This window comes from Brassica rapa, chromosome A04 (genome assembly GCF_000309985.2).
Source record: "Brassica rapa cultivar Chiifu-401-42 chromosome A04, CAAS_Brap_v3.01, whole genome shotgun sequence".
Taxonomy (NCBI): Eukaryota; Viridiplantae; Streptophyta; class Magnoliopsida; order Brassicales; family Brassicaceae; genus Brassica; species Brassica rapa.
The window spans coordinates 11900578-11923503 of NC_024798.2; the positions used below are offsets into that span (position 1 = coordinate 11900578).

General features: G+C 33.3%; 5 protein-coding genes across 8 annotated transcripts; 2 read left to right on the forward strand and 3 right to left on the reverse strand.

The window, feature by feature from the left end:
• Positions 1 to 1334: 1334 nt before the first annotated feature.
• On the reverse strand, positions 1335 to 5497 carry LOC117133723 (transcription factor RF2b-like). Its single transcript, XM_033290595.1, has 4 exons — positions 3168 to 5497; positions 2936 to 3068; positions 2762 to 2846; positions 1335 to 2407 (listed from the first exon to the last, which is right to left on the reverse strand). Exons 1-4 carry the CDS (start codon positions 3197 to 3199, stop codon positions 2202 to 2204), a joined length of 456 nt encoding a protein of 151 aa, XP_033146486.1. The 5' UTR covers positions 3200 to 5497; the 3' UTR covers positions 1335 to 2201.
• Positions 5498 to 13835: 8338 nt separating this feature from the next.
• On the reverse strand, positions 13836 to 15527 carry LOC103864260 (protein BASIC PENTACYSTEINE4). Of its 3 annotated transcripts, none has more exons than XM_009142018.3 (3): positions 15384 to 15527; positions 14891 to 14951; positions 13836 to 14800 (listed from the first exon to the last, which is right to left on the reverse strand). In XM_009142018.3, exons 2-3 carry the CDS (start codon positions 14948 to 14950, stop codon positions 14000 to 14002), a joined length of 861 nt encoding a protein of 286 aa, XP_009140266.1. In that variant the 5' UTR covers position 14951; positions 15384 to 15527; the 3' UTR covers positions 13836 to 13999. The 3 variants fall into 3 exon arrangements, with proteins under 3 accessions (XP_009140266.1, XP_033146483.1, XP_033146484.1); XM_033290592.1 differs by having other exon boundaries at positions 14891 to 15010; positions 15384 to 15524; XM_033290593.1 differs by lacking the exon at positions 15384 to 15527 and having other exon boundaries at positions 14891 to 15366.
• Positions 15528 to 16796: 1269 nt separating this feature from the next.
• LOC103864264 (ubiquitin recognition factor in ER-associated degradation protein 1) lies at positions 16797 to 19033 on the forward strand. Of its 2 annotated transcripts, none has more exons than XM_009142020.3 (10): positions 16797 to 16856; positions 17135 to 17182; positions 17257 to 17334; positions 17460 to 17484; positions 17588 to 17620; positions 17731 to 17852; positions 17946 to 18076; positions 18178 to 18401; positions 18496 to 18746; positions 18821 to 19033. In XM_009142020.3, exons 2-10 carry the CDS (start codon positions 17180 to 17182, stop codon positions 18917 to 18919), a joined length of 966 nt encoding a protein of 321 aa, XP_009140268.1. In that variant the 5' UTR covers positions 16797 to 16856; positions 17135 to 17179; the 3' UTR covers positions 18920 to 19033. The 2 variants fall into 2 exon arrangements, with proteins under 2 accessions (XP_009140268.1, XP_033146482.1); XM_033290591.1 differs by lacking the exon at positions 16797 to 16856 and adding an exon at positions 16890 to 16968.
• Positions 19034 to 19134: 101 nt separating this feature from the next.
• LOC103864263 (epimerase family protein SDR39U1 homolog, chloroplastic) lies at positions 19135 to 21388 on the reverse strand. The gene is made up of 11 exons (XM_009142019.3): positions 21199 to 21388; positions 21056 to 21112; positions 20867 to 20942; positions 20710 to 20769; positions 20486 to 20604; positions 20370 to 20414; positions 20185 to 20263; positions 20056 to 20117; positions 19815 to 19978; positions 19670 to 19740; positions 19135 to 19579 (listed from the first exon to the last, which is right to left on the reverse strand). Exons 1-11 carry the CDS (start codon positions 21280 to 21282, stop codon positions 19338 to 19340), a joined length of 1059 nt encoding a protein of 352 aa, XP_009140267.1. The 5' UTR covers positions 21283 to 21388; the 3' UTR covers positions 19135 to 19337.
• A 65-nt stretch (positions 21389 to 21453) lies between these two features.
• LOC103864265 (30S ribosomal protein S31, mitochondrial) lies at positions 21454 to 21920 on the forward strand. Its single transcript, XM_009142023.3, has one exon. The coding sequence runs from the start codon at positions 21463 to 21465 to the stop codon at positions 21784 to 21786; it is 324 nt and encodes a 107-aa protein (XP_009140271.2). The 5' UTR covers positions 21454 to 21462; the 3' UTR covers positions 21787 to 21920.
• Positions 21921 to 22926: the final 1006 nt, after the last annotated feature.

Genomic DNA, 22926 nt, shown 5'->3' on the forward strand with positions numbered 1-22926 from the left:
GGATAAAGGCAAAAGGACCGAAGTTTTACCATCAACTATAAAAAGGTTAATGTAATATACACATAATGAGTCAATTTGTCACTAAAATAGACAAAAAGTTTCTTTTAAGTGCATGACCGTTTTTTTGACGCGTTATCCACATTGACAAACTATAATATACTAGAGTGTCTTTTTAAGTAGTATACAAAAATTGATCCATATTAATAGCATAACAACAAACATTCTGTATATTTAGTTACTGTGTACTTACATTTATAATCTATGGTTTTACAATAGAATGTAAGACACTAAAATAATACATAATAATGTGAATTAGTTCTATATTTGGAAATGGTTTGGGATAGAACATAGTTAAAGGTTTTGATAAAGATGTTATTCCGCTACGAGAGAGAGAGAGAGAGAGAGAGAGAGAGAGAGAGGAGAGAGAGAGAGAGAGAGAGAGAGAGAGAGAGAGAGAGAGAGAGAGAGAGAGAGAGAGAGAGAGAGAGAGAGAGAGAGAGAGAGAGAATGTACTAGAGTGTCTTTTTAAGTAGTATAGAAAAATTGATCCATATTAATAGCATAACAACAAACATTCTATATATTTAGTTACTGTGTACTTACATTTATAATCTATGGTTTTACAATAGAATGTAACACACTAAAATAATACATAATAATGTGAATTAGTTCTATATTTGGAAATATAGTGCTGATTAGGGCTTATCGGGATTGACTGTTTAGGGATGGAGGAAGATGAAGAATTAGCTCTCTGCATCATATTAGTATCAGTGCCACTGCCACCCATATGATCTTCTAGAAAAGTCACAACTTCTGAGGGAAGAAGAAGCTCCAAAAACCCTAAGAGTTGGAAGCTTTCGATGGTGAATAGTCTTTTTAAGAAATGTCAACGCACACTAATTGATAGTACAAAAAGAACAGGTTATTGAATGCTTAATCTATCTTCTTCTTCTACTTCTCACTCAAATCAATGGCGTAGGAAGACTTCACATGAAACGTTGACCAAACCCCGATAATCATCCACTGGTCGGAAAAAGCAACGTCCCAGCACACCAGTTTTGGCTTTTTTATTCATTCTTTTTTATAATTTGGATAAAGGCAAAAGGACCGAAGTTTTACTATCAACTATAAAAAGGTTAATGTCATATACACATAATGAGTCAATTTGTCACTAAAATTGACAAAAAGTTTTTTTTAAGTGCATGACTGTTTTTTTGACGCGTTATCCACATTGACAAACTATAATATACTAGAGAGAGAAAGAGAGAGAGAGAGAGAGAGAGAGAGAGAGAGAGAGAGAGAGAGAGAGAGAGAGAGAGAGAGAGAGAGAGAGAGAGAAAGTTTAATATATTATTCTATATTTAGTGATCATATAGTATAGAATGAAATAAAAATTCATTTAAAACATTTTATATCTAATGTTAAAAAACATATTATATCTTTTCGAAAATATATATCTTTTGGAAAAACATTTATATCATGTATGACGTTGATATACCATAGTTTCACTTAAAAGTACATAATTTATCATCATTTTATAAAAAACATATATAAATATGTGTTATTCTAGAATATTGATATAGAATAGTACTTAACTTTTGTGTTAAATTTTTATTTTATTGATTTTATAAAAAACATATGTCGGATTGAATTTTTTTAAGCTATAGTATATATATATATATTCAATATAATCTCTTGATTTGATTGTATTAATACAAAAGTACAGTTCAAATGAAATAGATGGGGAAAAAAAACAAAGAAAGAAGAAAGAGATAAAAATGAATGGTTAAGATTGGTTAGGGTATGAATTGTACTATTACATAATATATACACAATACTGTAGCCATGAGTTTCATATGGTTATTTGTCAAATTATAGTTTTGTTATAGTTATACAATGCAAATTCCGACGACAAAAAAAAAAGGGTGCAAATTCCCATTATAAAACAGATTCCTTTTTTTTATTCAACTGGATGAGAAAAGACATTACATAGAGATCACATTTCTCTGAATCTCTTTTCAAATCCTTCCGAAGTTCGGATTGATTCTTTTTTATATCTTAGCATGACTCTCTTGCACATATAATATATAAACTCAAACAACTTTTATTTTTAAACTATATATATATTTATAGTACTTCAATCAATCCTGGATACCAAAGCTGCCACTTCCTTGGATCCATGATCATCATGATGCAATTCTTCATTCGAAATTATAATTTGTCTGCTGCGGCTTCTCTTGAAACTGCTGGTTGATATTGAGTTGATCCAACATGTTTGCGTTCATTCTCTCACTTTCCCTCCTCCGGTATTCGCTCACCTCTTCTCTTAGCCTACTCATCTCTTCTCTCTGCACACTCGCCTCTTCTATTAGCCGACGAACTTCTCCATTCAATTGTTGGATCAAGTCTGCAACAATAACAACGTACGTATCAGAAGAAATGCAACCACAGATTCCACGTTTATACATCATATTCAAAAATCTTATCTTTTTACAATACATATATGTTTACACCTTAATTTCTTTAGTAATGAAGATTTATGAGTAACTAAGAAAGATGTAGCACTTAATAAATGGTCAACCGCTCGCTTTTTAATTCGAGAGTAAGATATATATATTTTAAATGGTAACAAAAGTATTAATAAAGCTTAAAGTTGTTTCCACAACTGGGTATCAGATCATGCAAGTAACCATGGATGAAAAGTCTCGTCAAAACCCTATAAACTATATCTGACATCCTCACAAAATATAGATGAGAGTACCTTCACGAAGTCGTGCATGCGCCTCCCCTGCATGAAGACGAATCCTAAATTGCACGCACTCGTCATCCGCCGTCATTCTTCCTCTCAGCATACAACCAGAATATAATATACAAGCTATTAATTAACAAAATCTATCTCACAGGAACAAACCGTGACAAGTAAGATGGTGATCACCTTCTCAAGCTTGAGCTCGGCAGTCAATATATCAATCTGAGTCTCAAGTGTCTCGACTTTGTCTTCCAACTCGGACTCGTGCAACGCCTTCTTCGCCTTTGAACGTGCAGCTGATTCCCGGTTCGACAAGGCTCTGAAATGATATATATGATCACATGGATATATATAAATGTCAAAAAACAAATATTTATACAATCTAAGCTAAGCTATATATAGGAGATCAATTGATTACATTTTGAGATGCTTAGGATCAGATTCTGCCATCTCTTTCAGATCGTCAGAGGCGGCAATCTTACGCAGTTGATCTGAATTAAACAGGCCTGAGAAGACAGACGACGGCTGACTACTCCGTGAGCCTACTCACGGCTGACTACTCCGTGAGTTTATAGAGAAAGAAAAAAACCATTGAAACATTTAGTAAGAATATATCAGAGTTTTACCAAAAAAAAAAGAATATACCAGAGCTAGGAAGAGGAGATCACCTCAAATAGTTTATGGCTTTCGAAAATGCTTTTGTTGCATGATACTTGCACGAGCTAGGTATTTATATTTACGGTTTCTGTTCATTTCCGAAAAGATAGGAAAAAAAAGACAAAAGAGACTAGTTAGGAATCTTGTGATGGTCATATGTTTTTGTCATCATCACAGTTAAAGTTCTTTACAAGTGTCATTCACTGCTAAGTGTATTTGGGAAAAAAAAGGAATGCAATTTCTTTTTAAATGAATGTAATATCTTTTTAAAGGAATGTAATTTGTTTTAAAGGATGTAATTGTTGACTATTAGCTACAGATAATTTAAGTCAGACCAATTACGGAGCAGCATCTTCCTTGTACCAATCAGTTTGCAAGTAGGGGTAAACATTTTTTTTATTCGATTTGTTATTCGTTTCAATTTGATACGAAAAATTCAGATATCCTTAAGTTTTCGAAGCAAAGCAAATAATAAAAATCAATATCCGTTAAAAACGAAGCAAATCACGAATACTAAATTTTTAGACTCGGATATCGACTCCGCTCGGATTTTTATACAAATATATATATATATATATATATATAATTGAATATAGAAGTTTTAATGTATAATTTAATATCATTATTATTTAAATATAATTTTATTAATTTTTAAGATTATTAAATTAAGAAAGGAAAATAATTTTTCTTATAAAATTACAATTTATGTTTTATAAAAGATTTTAAATAATTTTAAAATTTTATGGAACATATAGTCTCATTAATGTTTACTTTTTTAATTTCATTCTCCGTATTAAGTAAAAGATATTATTTGAAAACAATTTCTTCTAGTTTTTTTCTAGATTTAGCTTGTACTGAACAAAGTGGATGATGTGTCCATAAATATCCGTAAATATTCAATAATATCTGTAAATTTTTCGGATATCCGGAAAACTGGATATCTGTATTTTTTTGAAACCAAATAAAATCAGAAAATTAGATATCCGTTAAGTACGAAACAAATCACAAATAATCAAAATTATGGTAGTATTCAATCCGTGCCTAGCCCTATTTACAAGTAATAGATTTTGTTATGATATTTGAGGTAGTTAGTTAGCGTCAATGTTAAAATTTTGTTTTCTACCAATCTCTCCGCAACTCCGAATCTCCACGAAAACGTTAACGAAAAAACGAAATCTCCATGAAACGCTCGAAAAATATACTCTCTCCATCTCATATTAAGTGTTATTTTAGATTCTAAATTTTCTTTCATTATAAGCGTCCTTTTACATTTGAAATGCATATTTTAAATAATTTTCTGTTTTTTTCTTCTTATTTTTAATTCATTCACTAAAAAAACAAAACAAAAATTATATTAGATAGTGTTAAAATAGAAAATTTAACAATTTTCTTAATTCATGTGCAAAAACTTTATTATGAAACAGAGGAAGCATTTTTCTACTTGTAGGGGGTTGCGACATTGACTCCGCACATGTGATCCGCGCATATTAACCGCTAACTTTTTTGGCCAAAAAGTTATATTACGAATTAAGATCAACCATAAAATGAAGAAAATGCCCTGGATTCTAAACCTGAAGAATATATATATAAAATCTAAATTGGAACAAAGACGATGTAATACAACAAATAGAATTAGTGTTCATAATGCGACAAAGATTTAAAGATGGCAAGAATTATATTGGTCGCTTTTCTCATCATTTTATTTACATAATTTGTTGTTTTATTATTTTGTATGTATTTATGAATATTTTTCTTATCTAATAAATAAATTTAAGTTGAGAAAACCGTTACTGATCACAAGATTGAGAATGTTTAACGAGATCTGGTGATTTTGAAAGGAAACATTCCCTAAAAATATATGAACTAAATTTCCATTTGTTGTAATAATACACTAGATTTTGACCCGTACAACCGCACGGGTGTTTGTTTTCACTTTTCTATACATAAACTATTGTTTTAGAACATGAGTGGTATATATTTTTAATGTTAATCATATACTTAAATATTTATATAACTATTTCAAATACAATAATTTTATAATTTATATGTTATAATTAATTAATTGTTTAAACCTTATGTATTTGTCACTTCTTATTATATATTTATCTTATTGTATTTGTATTTAGTCATTAAGCAAATTAACATATTCATGAGAAAATATATTTAAAAAATATTTTGTATTTAATTTATGCTAAATTCTGACCCGTATTTCAAAACTGGATTTCTTTTTACCAATATTTTTATGCTTATTCATTTTAGATAATTTATTATTGTATATATAAAAGTGTAAGATATGTTAATTTTTAGACATGTATTATATAGTTTGTTAATTTTTAGCCGCTCTATCATCATATTATATTTTAAATAAATAGTTTATATTTATAAAAATAAAATTTATAAATTATCAATTGAATATAATTTTATCATATTTATTTTAGTATAATAATTATATTTTAACATGATCATGACTATAAAAGTAGACAAATAGGATATAATTTATTTATTTTTATTTCTAAACGATAACTTAAAATACATTAAGTTATTGTTTAAATATTACACAGATTTATTAGAATTTTTAAAATATAATATATAAATATATATTATATTTAAATGAAAATATATTATGATTAAAGTAGTTACAAAAATTTTATATTATTAACTTTAAAGAAATACATGTTAATTTTTATACATGTATTATATAGTTTGATAATGTTAACCCATCTTACCAACATATTAGATTTTATTTTTGAACATAAATATTTTATAATTACGAAAATAAAATATATAAATATATAAATTTAATACAATTTTATTATATTTAGCTCAATATAATCATTTTAATTAATATGATTGATTATGATTATATAATAACTAAAATATTATAGATTTTTTTATTTTCATTTTATATAACTGAATATATTAATGTATAATAATATTTTAAACTAATTTCAAAATTAGTGAAAATATTTAAATATAATTTCGAAAATGAAGATCTTGTAAAAATCTTTTTAAACAGATTTGTTAGAATTTTAAAATAAATATATTTATATTTAAAATGAAAAGATATCAAAAGATACTATGATTAAAATATTTTAAAAATTATATTTATTATTAATCTGAATTAAAATATAGTATGACTTTCTATGAATAGGTCCATTAGGTCCATTTTTAAAAAAATCACACATGAATCAAGGTTGTGACTTCTGTTTTAATATATAAGATGCATAAACTATTTTTGTTCTGTTTAATACACAACCTATTTTCCGATATCGAAGTAATACACTGCCAAACTGACTATGTCAATCACTTTAACAAATTCCTTGAAACGTCGTTTGTTTGGTAGTGTAAGACTTTCAATTTTTAAAGTTTATATATTAATTGGGTATCAAAAATATGTTGTTCTTAAACAGGAAGCCAAAGTAGTTTATCTATTATTATAACAAATATAAATTACTCCATGTATTTTTAGAAAATTCTTCTACAATTTTAAACCGTAAAATTAATGACATCAACATTTTAAAAAAAAAAATTGATATAACTTAATTGATATTATTAAACACATGAGCTACAGTTTAAGTGGAAAAACATAATTTACAAAATGAGTAGATGATGTGCTCGATAAGCAAGACGATTCAAAAGTATATGATGTGTTTGATATCTCGTTAACTAGGTGATGTTGTTATCTCTTAAGTTTTTTTAAAAACTATATTAGAGAAGAAAACAATGACCCGTAAAAGGAGTATCTCATAATTTATTGACTTTAGGAGACTTTAGGCAAAGTAGGCCTGAAACTTCACGCGTAGATGCACTTGATATTTCGTCATTTTAGTGATGTTTTAAAGGTTTTTGTGATTTTGATTCAGAAAAACAAACCCATAAATTTTCAGTTTGTGTTTACTAACTAACTTGGTTTAGTAAATGCAAAAAAAAAACCGTTTGGAGGGAATTTTTTTTGTCAACATTATTTTCATTGAAGGAAATTCAATAGGACATAGTATAAGCATATAAAAATCCATATTCCCTCCATTACAACTTGATTTAATGAAAAGCCCAAAAGTAAACTAAACCCAATATATTGACTCAATTTACTAATTTGTATAACACCTAAGAAGACATGCGTCTCACATGCACACACCCAAGACACCATCCTTTGATCTTATACTGTTGAGTTGTTCGAGACGCGCGTGCACGTGCCACCACAAGAAAGAGGAAACTCCGAAACTACTTTACCACCACCGATGCAATTACATACCACCGGCGTTGCTTTGTCCATGGCTGCGCTTCATCAAACTTTGCTTAAGTCTTGTACTCTCCTAGATTGCTTTCCACCTTACCCGTTGATACTTAAGACAGAGAGGCCTTGCTTCCCCGGAATTAAATATGAGGAGGCTGAAGTCGAAACGAAGGAAGACCCTTTACTAGATCATTTTCCAATCAGAGAAGATTCACATAACACCGTAGATAGATAAATCAATAGCGAAGTTTGATTCTCCTATGGAGCGGTTGAAGTGAGTGATGGACAAGGTATCTAAATTAGAATCAAACGGAATAGATTTGAAGCTCCGGGTGAAAAGCTAATTGATGATAACTTAACTTTATTTAGGTTCAACCAAATCATATAAAAAGATCAGAATGATAAGTGGCTCTGAAATTGTTTAAACTAACACAACAAAATCGCCTAACAAAGGAAGACCACCAATGCAAAACTAAGATCGATCATATATCTAAGCTTTTTACAGACAAAAACAAAGCAAAAGGATGGTAACCGGCGGCAAAAGCCACCGGCCACCGCTGTGAATTTTGATTAATCAAGAACTTTACTTTAGAGAGAAGTGGGAGAACCTTTGGAGATAGCTGTTTTGGTTTTGGTAAGTCATGTTCTTTCTAAAAAATATTTTTTCGTTAAGAGTTTTAGTTTAGACTAGGTAATTATCCGCGCTATGCCGCGGGATTTATTTTTTATTTATTATTTATAAAATATTTTCATTTTATAAATGAATAATTATATTAATATCATTTTCTATGGATATTTATATTCTAAAAATATATTGTATTTTTATGTTTTTGTTATTGTATAACAATTATTTATTTGATAATCTTTAATGAATTAGCTTCCAAGTTAATTTTTTTTTGAGTTGGGGGGGGGAGGGGTTTAGTTTCCAGTATGTGGTCTAAAAGACTCTAAAACTCTTCTCCTCATAAGTATTTTGTATTTTCAAATTTATTTCAAGAGAAATATCAGTTTTACATTTTTTGTATATTAAAAATCAGTTTAATCTTTATTTTTACCTTATTTATTGATTAACTAAAAGGTAATATAAAACTCTAATTAAAAATAATATAAAGAGCTTAATCATTTTCTTAATATGTCTATTTGATAGCCGGTTTAATTACCAGACTAATGTATTTGATTCTTATTTCGATTTTGTATTCTATCATTTTTTTACTAAATGATATACGCTTAATTTTTGTTTACATCACTTATATATTTATATTTTATTATTTATTTATTTTTAAATTGAGTTTAAGGTCAAGGGTAGAAGTCCATTTCTTTTTTTTTCCACACTTTTCTAGTATACTAAATTTATAATGGAGAAATTTGTGAAAATAAAATTAAAAACAACATCTTTGTCTCTTTAGTATAAATTCTTTTTGTCCCTTTTTGACTCAACTACCCTTTCCATTTTTCAAACTTAATGAAATAAATAGTTTTAGGAATCAAAAAGATTATAAAACATAGAAACAATTGATGAAATACCCATATACACAAACTGGTATCTTTTGGGTTGTAAAACTTGTTAAAGTAACAATTTTTAATTATGACAAAAAAAATTCATCTTCTACAGAAAATGACATGATATAAATTGAATTCCACGTTAAGCAAGTTATTCTAATTTCTGTAGAACCAATAATTTATCTTTCAATGGACTTTTAAGTATGAGGAATGCCAAGTCTACTCATTGTAAAAGGTCTAAGCGGTGAATACATTATTTATGAATGCAACTTCTACTTTTATGAGTAATAAATTAGTAATAAATTATAATATCTCGGTTTACTAAAACCGGTTTACTGTCATGTTACATGGTCTTCGATTTCACCAATTTAGTAATAAATTATAATATTTCGGTTTACTAAAACCGGTTTGGTTTGTCTATTTAATTTTTTTTATCAAACCAAAACTCAATTCTTTTATTCATTTTAACCTAATCTGTGTATAAATTAAAGGGAAAATTGTTAAAAGAGAACAAAAAACCAAGGTTGTTGTCCCTTTGGTATAAAACCAATTTTGTCCATTTTTTCTCCTTTTTACCCTTTGTATTTCTGAAAACTAATGAAATAAATAATTTTGTTAATCAAAAAAATTATTAAAAATATAAACAATTAATAAAACATCCATATACACAAGCTGGTAATTTTCTTTTGTTCAAAAACTTGGTAAATAAGATTTTTAAAATACGTTCTACTAAAAGTAGAATGCGTATTCTACAAAAAATGGTATAGTAGAAAACGATTTCTAAAATAAATACGTTCATCTACTTCTTTTAGAACGCCAATTCTACTATTTTCTAAATTTCTAAAAAAGAGGAATGTGCATTCTACTAATCATAAAGGTATCTACTTTCTTTCCGAATGCATCTTCTACTTTTGTAAAGTATTCTAAATTTCGGGGAATGTGTTTTCTACAATGTACTCTTACGTCTACTAAAGTAGAAAGTGTATTCAGAATTTTTATCAGTCTTCTAAACTTTTAGAAGTTGCCTTCTACGGATAAGAATACCTGATTTTTTGCGAAAATTAATGAAATTTCAGTTAAGGAAATATTCTAAAAATCTCCTAAAAATATTCTAACTTCCTAAAACGTTTTATGGTCGATTTTACTTGAAAAAATTAAAAAAATAAACGATTCTCCCTTCTCTTATTCATCAATCTATGGTTTTTCCATAGTTTTTCTTTTGATTCTTCTCACTAACTCTTGTTCTCTATGATGCATATATATACCCCTTTTTTTTCGATTGCCTTTCAAATGTTTTTTTTTCCTTTTTTCCATTAACTTTTTAAAAAAAATTCAAATTAACTTTTAAATTGTGTTTAGTTAGATTAAATATAGGGTTAGTTTTGGGATTATGAAAAAATTTATACTATTGAGACAATTTCATGTTGGTTTTATACCAAGAGGACAACAACCTTATTTTTTTGTTCTCTTTTGGCAATTTTCCCTAAATTAAATAAGTATATCTATCTCCTTCTACCTACAGCCAAGCCGTCATCTTCTTTGTGAGGTAATCCATGATGCTTCTCACCACCTTCTCCTTTTTCTTATCTTCTCTTCTTCCCCTCCTTCTGCCTACGCATGGTTCTAGGTTATTCCTTCAAATCTTCCTCTCTGTTTATGTGTGCGGAAAAGACGTTGGTTCGTCTCCGATCGTCACCACCACTGCCTCTTGCAAACTAATCACCACCGGATTCATTGTATCTTTTGTCCATAGAGTGATAAAGTCATCTTTACTCTTGTTGATTTAGTGTAGCGGGACCGAGATGTGGAGGAGAGAGCGACGTTAGAGCGGCCGTTCTTCACCATCACTCAGTGCTGGAATATATCCACCGGAGATCCCACACGTTACCATATGAGCCGTACCAAGCCACCACCGGAGATCACTATCCACTCTTGCTTGCGCACCAAGCGTTTTCTTCTCCACGTTTAATTGATTGCTTTATCAGTACCACTTGTCTTGAGCCACCGGATTGTGTTACATGGATATAGATGGGACGACGATGTTTTTTTGAAAATGATGAAATTAAGGAATCTGAGAGAGACAAATAGAATTCAGAGAATAGATAGTTGACGTGTATAATTTAGAATGATCTCTAAACAATGAAATGTTTTGACTGGTCATACAATTTTTTTCATGGCAACTCCACAATGATTTAAAAGTCTGATGTGCCATGCTCTGGAGAGAACATTGTGCTATTATTGTGTTGATTTGTAATATATATCTTGTAATTTGTATTTTGATGGAAATTCAATGCTCACTTTATTTGTCAGCTCATTTTGTTTGTTTTCAATTTACATTGTTTTATGTATGCAGTGTAATGCACTTTTATTTTCACCTCTTTTTATTTGTTTATTTATTTTTTGATATAAAACTTTGATTTTCAAAAGCTTAGGTATTAATTGGGTATCGCAAAATAGAGTGGGTATAAAACGGGGAACCAAAATTGTTTATATATTTTTTATAGCAAATGAAAATTAGATGAGGTATTTTGGAAACTTTTTCTACTTTAAACTAGCGACAGTTGACGTCATGGAGGTGTAAAACTTGCGATTTATAAAAGTTTATATATTAATTTGGTATGAAATTGGTTGTGTATTAAACGGGTAGCCAAAATCTATTATTATAAAAAAGGATTTTTTCACTCTTAGACCATCCACATGGAATTCCATATCACTAAGTCGAGATCTGTGGAGGCGACACTTGTCCGCATCCAAAACAAGGCGTTTCATTAACTTGGAGATTGTGTGGGCTTTTGGTGTAACTCATAAACATACGGGAATATTGTCGTCTGATCTTTAGATCAAATTAGAAATAATATTTTTAACAGTATACTTTTATATTTTAATACACAAATAATGTCGTGTTCTTCGTCTTATGAATACGTCATAAAACAACTCTTATGATATTGTTGATATTCAATCCGATCATACAGGTATGAAAAATTAATGTAAATCAACATAACGATGATTTTAATTGGATTTACATGTATCGAAAATACAATTAAATATTTTTATTTATTTTAATGGGCAAAATAGAACGTAAAAACCAAAAAAATAGATGAACCAATAGGTTTACCGTGAACGTACATATAAAATGTATAATATTATATAGTGAATGCAAAATTGAATTTACTAATTTGATATACATATACTGAGCATTTAACATATGAATAATGTTTTAGCAAAAAAAACATAAGAATAATTATTTGCTTTACCCATTTACATCAATTTATTTTTTAAGGTCCATGATTTCACGATAAATAGTGCTCTTAACTTCTTTTTTTCATACAATAGCGCAAACATATTATTATATATTACTCCTACCTAGCTATTTGAATAAACGAACACTTTGATATTTGAAAATTTTGAACGATTCCCTTTGTACGGTAAAAGGTTTTATTTCAAAGTATTAATACACCAATGCAAAAATATATTTTGCAAGATAATTACACGCATCTGCAGCATAAGCTCTTTATTACATACGAGCATGGGTTCTATAAAAACATTTATGCAATATTATCATTTAATTTAAATATATTGTTAATTCAAAACGCAAGTTTCCACGGTATTAATAACTTCTAAATTAATAGTAAAACCTATCTAATAAATTCTAAACTTATTTAATAACGACATGCCGTTTTCAATTTAAAGAGTGGCGGAGAGGTTGAAGTATGACTTTCATTAGGAAAAAACTATCACATTTTAATTCAAACATACAAAGACCAAGCTATTCACACTAACAAAAGGTTTTTTTGGCTTAGATAATATAAGTTTTTTCTTAACATATTTTTCTGGCATGATCATTGCATAATTATATGCAGATGAAGGGCATCATTAATCCTATTATATTAGATTGTTCTTCATAGAATAATGAAGGTTATTATCATTAATTCAGTTCAAAACTATTTATTAAAAATAACAACATATCGTTTTCAATCTACAATTTTTTTTTAAATGTTTCATAAAATTAATATAGATTCATATAAAATAGTTTTTTTCTAACTACGGGCGGACCGACCCCAGTAGTTTTATAGCAAATGAAAATTAGTTTAAGTATTTTAAAAGAAGTTTTCCTTTTCAAAACGTTAAATGTACTTTTTCAAATGTCAAAATAACATTTATTGTTAATAGATTCCAGAACCGGTCTGATCACTAAACCAAACACATCTCTATTTTTTTTTTGGCTAACGGGTACGACATGATGTTACTTTACCATGCGACGGAAATGAAATGGCGCGTTTATTGTAGGAGATGACGCGTTTATTCTAGCTGAAGCAACCACAACGGTTAAACTCCGGCAACAGTTTCTCTCGGTTTCGTCAACTCGCTGAGCGGCCCTCAGCACAAGATGAGAAAAGGAAGACACATCAAGAACAATGCGTAGTTGATGATCCACCCGAATCCCGTGTGGCTCCTGCCGTGAAACAACCATTCATCGGCCAAGGCAATTCCGTATGTGAACGTAGCTGAGCTGCTTATGACCAAAACTTTCAGAGTCGCTGGATTCGGAATTTCCAAGAATGCTCCTCTTGTTTTGGCAAGCCACCCCATCTCTGGCAGCTGCTACACTCCAGCACTTTGTTCACTCATTTTTCGAAATTTTTATTGTGCTTTCCTCTCCTCGTTATAAGAGGAGAGACTAGTAAAGTGAACGTTTAAGTTATAATATAATCACCAACTGGAAAATGAAAATTAAGATTGTGTAATCTGAAAACAGTTGAGATTTGTTTTTCAAATCAAAACATATTTAACATATTTGGTTTTACCATAGACAAAACACCTAAACTTAAGAATTAAGAGCCGAAGACAGTTGAGGCTAGTTACTTAATAGTGATGTAGCGGTTGGTGCCGTGCCTAGCCCAATAGTCTTTTAGGTCAACACGAGACGAGAGATCATATCCTTCTGCTGCTAAATGGCTTAGTAATCTGGAGAAAACGTTCCCGCTCATCTTCCTACCGCCCACCCGAGAATGCCTCTTGTTTGGCTTCTGCGGTAATGGATACAGCGACAAAGTGGTCGTGCAGCAAGACGATTGCCAACCACCATTCCCCCATTTGTAACACTGATGCGCAGAGCCCGTGCACGTGCAAACCGGCACGGGCATAGTCTTTTCGTCGAAGGTGACCAAGTTTAAACCGAAATGGTTAGTGTCCCAATCTTTTTTACGTTTCTTTCCAGGAGCAGCAACCAGAAGGTTCAGATCTTCACCCACTTTCTTTCCTTTTGGTTTGTTCTCTTTTTTCCTCTTGATTGCCTTGGTCGTGTTAGTTGATGTAGTAGGGCAGAGATCATCAATAGTGAACAAAACATCATCATCATCATCATCCGCTCCTTGACAGCGCTTCCCACCGGACAAAGCAAAGTTGAGACTGTTTTCATGGTGTTGAAGGGCAGCAAAAGCATTGTCCCTCTCAATCAAAGCTTTATCCCTTTCGGCCAGGGCTTTGTCCCGTTGCAGAAGGGCTTGGTCCCGAGCTGCAAGGGCTTCGATTTTGGCGGAGACAGCTTGGTTTCGTTCGTGAACAGCGGCGTCTCTTTCGGCGAGGATGGACATGATCTTTTTATTCATGACCAAGGCATTGTGTTGCTCTTTGATCTGATGGTGAGGCAGCATATTCCACTGTACACACACACACACACACACACACTAGTTGTCAATCAATGAGAGTAAGAAAGATTTAAAGAAAAAGCAAAAAATAGATTTGTTTACCATAGAGTGTGCTCCTTTTAAGTAATCAGACCCATTTGCACACTGCCCACCATTCTCCATTCTTCAAAAAAAAAGAAAAAAAAGATAGCTAATAAAAATGAAAGCTTCTTCTTGCTTCCTCTGAAACAAGAGTAAGAATTACAAGAAGCAGGACATAATCAATCTAACATCTGTGAGAACTGTCAGTTTACTTTTTTTTTTGTTCTTTCTTACCTTAAAATCATGAGAGTCATTTTTAAAAGAAAAACAATTTTATTATAATTATCGTAATCATTTCCCAGCTAGGGTTCCGTCGTTAGCATAATAATCTAAATTCACCAGAAAACAGGTTATAAGGGATACGAAAAGTGTAGAAATGAATCAATCTAAAAGCCTTTGCGCCCTAAAACAAACAGAAATTGAAAAATACAAAATCCAAAGGAGAAACACTTTCAATACCCCACGACCAGACAAATAAAAAAAAAGATAAAAGATAAAAGGCGCGAAAGCTTACGAGCTTGTAGAAGAAACAGGCAAACGGATAATATATTGATTAAGAAAGAGATCTTAAGGCAGGCAGGGAGAAGAAAGATGAGTACAGTCGAATGACGAGAGAAGCAGAAAGAAAGAAAGAGCTCAATACTTGTCATTTTACTAACATGCCCTCATCTCTAATACTACCAAGCTAGAACCCGTATAAAGGACAACCTCGTCTTTTCCATACGATCTTTCCTTGTGGAAAATCAGAATCTGTTTTTAACAAATAATAAAGACAAGAGCTATGATCATCATTCAAACATAGAGATCAATGCCCCCCCCCCCCCCCAAAACTTGGCCGGTTGGTTCGTACGGTCCATGCTTTTCAACACCTCCATGTCCTCTTTTGTCGATTCCAATTCCTAAACCTTATAAATTCTTTTCCAACCTCTCCATGTCTTTGGTATCACCACCTCAGCACAACCTGTGCCCCCTGTCCTTTTGTACTTCTCCTCCGCCACTTCCTGTATTGGTTCATATCAACAACAAGGAAGTTGGGTTCAGTCCTTTTTATAAATGTCAGTCAAAGACTCAAAGGTTCAGTCTTTTTAACTCTATCAGCTACAAAAACAAAAAGGAGTTGTTAAGATATTTTTTTGTGAAAACTTGAACCCCATATCCCATCATTAACCATAATTAATAACCAAATATTTAGATGATTGATAGACGGCCTCCTATACCTCTGATACCAATGCTGCGGACCTAACCAATTGAAACAAGACTTTTCCATGTCATCATGCCATGTTATCTATGTAAAGAACTTTATTTTAGCCGGTCAAATAGGAGGATTTGGTTATGCAACAAAATGCAGTGGTCTCAACTTATAACACATGGAATAAGGCAGAGATCTCACCAGTGTGCGGGGTAATGAACAAGGTAAATTTCGAGATAATCAAGTTCGAAGTTTCTTGAGACTGTCCTTGCAAGCCTCAATAACGTGGCCATGATCTGAATTCCATAGATGCGAAACCAAGACATATCAGAACTAAGAGATAGGTTAAGATGATAGCTGATGCAACATAGTCCAAATAAAAATCCCAAATAAAAATTCCAGCTTTCAACAAACCCAATATTCTATTCACATCTCCAGACATGACGGTAAGAGATTTGAGAAAGAGAGCTAAGTGACAGTACCAGCACGGCCGAGATGGCGTTCGAATGCCATCTTTCTCCATTGTCCAAACTCCTAAGCCGAAGATCGGCATCTTGTACAGTCAGATTGAGAGTTGTCAGTCGAGTGTTTAGTTTAGTTGATCAAACAAACTTGCTGATTCCTCAACAGTTCATAACTAGGCCCAATGAGCCAACAAATAACTAAAGGTCTAATGGGCTGAGTAATATCGTATGTGTGGTATATAAAAGGAACGTACGTGATCACCGATTGATTACTTAACTTTTGCTTCGGTGGTTGGGAAACATCAATTGATTCAATTTCCCTTGTTGCTCACAGGTAAATAACTTCTCTAATGGTCGGTACGGTAGCTCAATTGATTGATATATCCCTCCCTCCCTCCCTCCTAGTTTTGTGACTTTCGGGTTTCTGAGGATCTTGATTTTTGTGGGTAGGTTCGAATCTTAGGTTTTCTTTGTCTGCTGCTGATATTCGAATCTGAGGTCTTAATTTAGCTCGAAAAGTCACCGACTTTTGATATTTCCGGCTGGATAGGAATTGGTTTTATTCAGATTTCGATGACTCTTTGAATTGACTCGACTCTCTGTTTTCTGTAGGTTGGGTTTAACTTATATATCTCTACCAGTCCAAGCATCTAAACTATGGTAAGTGTGGGTCTTGTCCACAAAGGTTTAATCTTTCAATCTAAGCTCACTCAACCCTTTTTGGGACATTGCAGTTTTTCGATGGATACCATTATCCCGGAACCACCTTTGAGCATAGTTACCGCTGCTACCCTGCTTCTTTCATCGACAAGGTCTCCCTTCATCTCTCTTTTTATTTGTTTTGATATCTGATTTTCAAATTTGGAATTATGCATATATACTTGGCTTTCCATTACTTGTTGTTTCTAATTTCTGTTTCCTTTTCTCTTCCTTGCAGCCTCAAATTGAAAGTGGTGACAAGAGTAAGACCCTTTTTTTTTTTAATTAACACACTGATCTCTGTTTCCATTCAATTTTACTATTTATATTGTTCAAGTCTGACTTGTGTTGTTAAATTGATCTCAGTTATAATGCCCCCATCAGCCCTTGATCGTCTCGGTACGCCACTACTTTCTCTCTCTCTGTCTCTCTCTTTTCGATTTGGTTTAGTAGCTCTTAAACTTAAAACAGCTATCAGAGTAGTCTTATTATTGTGGAAACTTTTGCAGCATCTTTGCATATTGACTATCCTATGCTGTTTGAGCTTCGTAATGCTGGAAGTGAACGTGTTTCACACTGTGGCGTCCTTGAGTTCATTGCTGAAGAAGGCATGATTTACATGCCTTACTGGGTAACTTTCACTTTCCTTTTCTTATTGTCAGTTTAAATACATTACTCGGGATCATGCTGCTGATTGTTTGCCACTTTGATGATCTTAATCCAGATGATGCAGAATCTGCTGCTGCAAGAAGGAGACATTGTGAGAGTTAGAAATGTCACTCTTCCTAAGGGGACTTATGTTAAACTACAGCCCCACACTACTGACTTCCTCGATATATCCAACCCTAAAGCCATGTGAGTAGTCCTCATCCACACCTCTCTTTATCTCGTTCATTATTGCTTTCTAGAAAGGTTTTTCCATATATATATGACTCTGCGAATGAACCTTCTTGCAGCTTGGAGACGGCTTTGAGAAACTACTCATGCCTAACCACTGGGGATAGCATTATGGTTCCATACAACAATAAGAAGTACTTCATAGATATTGTTGAAACAAAGCCTGCTAATGGTATCAGCATCATTGAAACTGACTGTGAGGTTGATTTTGCACCTCCCCTTGATTACAAAGAGCCTGAACGTCCTAAAGCACCTACTGCTGCAGCTAAGGCTCTGGCAAAAGGTATGTATCTATTGACATGGAATCATCACTCATTAGATGGACTTACTATTAGCTTCAAGCTGTTAGATTATCATGTTTTTTTTTCTTACTTCAGCTGAGGAAGTTGTGCCTGAACCTGAACCAAAGTTTAATCCTTTCACGGGATCTGGAAGACGGTTAGATGGGAGACCTCTTTCCTATGAGCCACCTTCTTCCTCCTCTAGCGCAAAAGACAAACAGCCTGCTGTTGCTAGTGGTAATGGACAGTCGTCTGTAGCAAGTGGCTCAGAGAGAGCTGCGCGACAAGCTCAAGGAAAGCTTGTGTTTGGGGCCAACGCAAACCGTGCTCCAAAAGAAGCTCCAAAAGTACTCATTCAAACTTTTTTGGTAAATGCAATTGAATTAAGAGATAGATTACTTATTGATAAGTTTGTTTTCAGGTTGGAGCTGGAAAGGAGACAAAGAAAGAGGAAGAAGAGAAGAAAGAAGAGTCCAAGTTCCAAGCTTTCACTGGGAAGAAGTATTCATTGAGGGGTTGATGATTAACTCAGTCTGCCGGTCTATGTATGATCCCTCTGTGTATTATATCAGTACTAGTGCCTCGAATTAAACAATGAAACAAATAATTTAATAAAGCTCTCTGTTTTTCTTCTCTGGTTGGTTTGATGAGTGAGAGAGAGATGGTAGAATCACGTGTTTTCTATTGTCAGATTCATTCTCTGCTCTTTCATTCATGAGCTAAGAACAGTAGATATGAAATAAGATATGTGATTTCAATTAAGACATGTCTTCTTCTGAGTTTCACTCTCTACAGTTCTGAGATTTCACTGGAAAACACTTGGACCATACATGCATATGCCTCGAGTTTTTAACTCAAAAATAAGACGAATAGCAAAAGAATCTCTTGTTTTTCTATAACCAAATCTGATGCGGGAAGATGATCTCTGTGTTGGCACCTTACTGCATAATGGCTCTAAGAGCATCTTTAATGTATTTGTACTTGAATTCAAAGCCAAGCTCTTTGGCTCTTACAGGTAAAACCTTCTGTCCTTCAAGAACCACAGTTGCACCTTCTCCGAGCAAAGCTTTGAGTGCAAAGTCAGGAACTGGTAGCCACGACGGCCGACCAAGAACGCTGCCTAGCTGCTGGCACATCTCCCCAAGCCTAACCGGGTTTGGCGCAGTCCCGTTTATAACTCCTGCACCAACCAACACCAGAATAGCATTCCTCTTTTAATCTTAAGTAGGTAAAATAACATAGAAGAGAAACATGTACGTGATGTTGTTACCTTGATAGGATGGTTTAGTGAGGGCTTCGTAGATAAGATTCACCAAGTCATCCACGTGAATCCAAGAGAACCTACTCAGTGAATTATGCGAAAAATGGCCAGTTAGATTAGCAGAGAGGCAAGAAGAAGAATTGTTGGAGTTTACCATTGTTGTCCTGAACCCAGAGGTCCTCCAGCAAACATTTGGAAAAAGGGTATCATCATGGCTAAAGCCCCACCATCTTTACCCAGAACAACACCAATGCGGATAAGTGCAACTCTTACATCCTTATTGGCTTTCAGCGCTGTTCCTTCCCATTCTCTGCAAACCTAAGCGCACATGTACATAGAGTCAGATTGACATTTCATGAACCAAACCGGAAGAAAGTGTGTTCCAGGATTAGTACCTCTGAAAGATAATCATTTCCTGACGGACTCTTTTCATCAAAGACTCCTGTCTCACTAGCACCTGTTAATTTAAAGATCATTAGTATTCTTGTTGGCATGGGTCAGAGTGTGAAACTTTGGTGACAGACCATAGTAACCAACAGCTGTGGCGCTAACAAGAACGGTAGGTCGAGCATCCACTGGTGAATTATTAATCAACTCAACAACCTTGATGAAGTTTCACAAGAAAAAAAAAAAAAAACTTATGAATCAGAATAACTAGTCAACATGAGAAGAGCTAAAGACTACAATCAAATGAGTAACCACTACTAACTTTAGAAGTGACACGGACTCGGCTGTCCTTGATCTCCTTCTTGATCTGTAAAGCAAGCAAATATATCAGCAGTAGGATAAAGGAAGAAGCCATCAAAGTTTAGAGAAGAAACTGACCTCGGGAGACCACCTAGTACTAATAGGCAGACCAGCCAAGTTGACAACAGCAGTAGAGCCTTGAATGCAGTCTCTCCACTCCCCTTCTTCAGCAATCACGATACCTGGGAAGTCCTTGGCTGCCATCAAGAAGTAGATGAATCAGATCACAAGCAGATAAGTTTCTTAGCCACATACAAACAGTGTTTATGATCCTAGCAGAATAGTGATTACCTTCTTCTTACCAGGAAATATAAGCTCAGCTTTGGATTTGGAGCGAGTTAAGACACGGACAGAGTGATTATCTGCGTAATGAGTAAAGCATTTAAGAAACTTGAATGCTTGTTTTAAAAACGTCATCACTCTATATATAATCAATAAGCAAAAGAAGAAGAAGAGTACCAGAACGAAGTCTGTGAACCAATCGTCTGCCTATAAAGCCAGTTGCTCCAGTTACTGACACTGTCATCTTATCTTCCTACAAGTAACAAACTCTCTAGTGAACATCGAGAGCTTTGTCTTTTTGGGTTCTTGTTCAAATTGTATATAATCTAATGCAAATGGGGTTTAGGTAAAAAATGAAATAAATACCTTCTCTGATTTTTCAGAGCTACATAGAACCACTAACCTCCTCTTTGTGCCTCCCATCTAATGTAAACAAAACCAAACATTGATCACTAATAATAATCCCACTAGGAGAATGTTTTTTTCCTACAGAACTCGAAGTAGCTTACGGAGAATGACGGAGGAACGAAAAGAGAAGACGACAGAGCGAAGGAGGAGGAGGAAAGAGACGTTGTTGAGCAGAGAAGCTCCATCGCGTTGTTCTGATTTGATCGTTAACACTGAGTGGTGGAGGGGACACGTACGTACATATTGAATGAAGAAGCGAACTTAACGGGCCTTTAATGGGTTTTCCATTATTGAATCTAGTAAAATCATAAAGGCCCATTTATCTCAATTTGGGCCCATAAGTGTTTTTAGTAGTAGTCTTTGAAATGTTTCCGTCTACGTTGAGGAAGAGAGAGAGAGAGATGGCGGCGGCGATGCAGTGGTGCAGCTCCATGACGCGGCGGATTATGATGACGCAGCGTACGTCTGCAGCGCTGACTTGTTCGGCGAGGTATTCTTCTTCGTTATCCCCGGCGGCGGCGGCGATGGAAGTGTGCGGGAGAGGGGATAGTAAGACGAAGAAAGGGAAAAGGTTCAAAGGATCGTACGGGAACTCGAGAGGGAAGAAGCAGAAGATGATTGAAAGAATCAAAGACAAGCTCGAACTCCCCAGATCCACTCCTTGGCCTCTCCCTTTCAAGCTCATCTGAAGAATCTCATCTATTGTTAAGGTTTTACCGTTTGCTACAAAGAAAAAAAATGTCGCAGTGAGTTTCCAGTTATATAACTGTCTGTACACTTGTTATTCGTTATGAATCATTGATCTGTGTTTTTTTTTTTAACTCTCGAATTTCCCCCTGCCAATTTGTGCACAAGGTTGTTGAGTCTTTAATCATCTGCTATAGATACCCATTAGGTGAATTTGTCCTCTTTCACTCACCCCTTTAAGTGCTTGTCTAATTTCTTTATTGTATGAATATTATAGAACCAACCCACATCTCATGGATTGTGTACCATTTTTGGGTAGTAAGATATGGCCCAGTGACTCTTGCATTTGTAGTTTTATAACTTGTTTGACAACCCGCCGTGAGTGTCTAATGCCTATAGCTCAGTTCATAGGACAGGAGAGGGCAGAAGGTTTCCTGATCTGAGCTTTCTGTTCCAATATATCATAATTGAGTTTAATTGATCATAGTTGCTCTATATAAATTTTAGAGATATATGGTTGTTTCCTAGTCTAGCATTTGATGATGATCCTACATCTTCCCCTGCCCCCAACATCTTTGTTTTCTTGAGTTTGACTCTTCTTTTATTTTGAGTATTTGAACTTTGGATTCCTTTCTTCTCTTAGCTTCTCTCTATGAATATGCATCTTGTTGGAATTAAGTGTTGTTGCTGTTGTCACAAATTATGTTGGTTAACTAATGTGGAAGCAAACTCATTGAAACGCACAATTATGCTTCAGAAAAGTTGGCCGTGTGATTGTTTAAACAGGTCGGACATCCTGAAGATGTTATAAGGGTTGGCATTAATTTTCCACCATTAGCACCAATACACAGTATATCCAAACTTGTTTTCTTTTCAGTTGTCCCTTTAAATTAATAATTTTATCTTTGACCAAATAAACTGATAATTTGATCATTTTCCCACAATTTTTACCACATTAGCCAGATTGTAATTAATTAACAAAATCATGTCTGGTAAAACTGATTACCCACCCAATAAAACCTAAATGAGTAAATTCAACTTTTATTCCTTATCCATGAACTATAAAACCAAAAATTTCTAATCATACATCTATGTCTTTCTCTTTTTATAAAATTAGGGTTCATAGAAAGTGACTTTGGTTA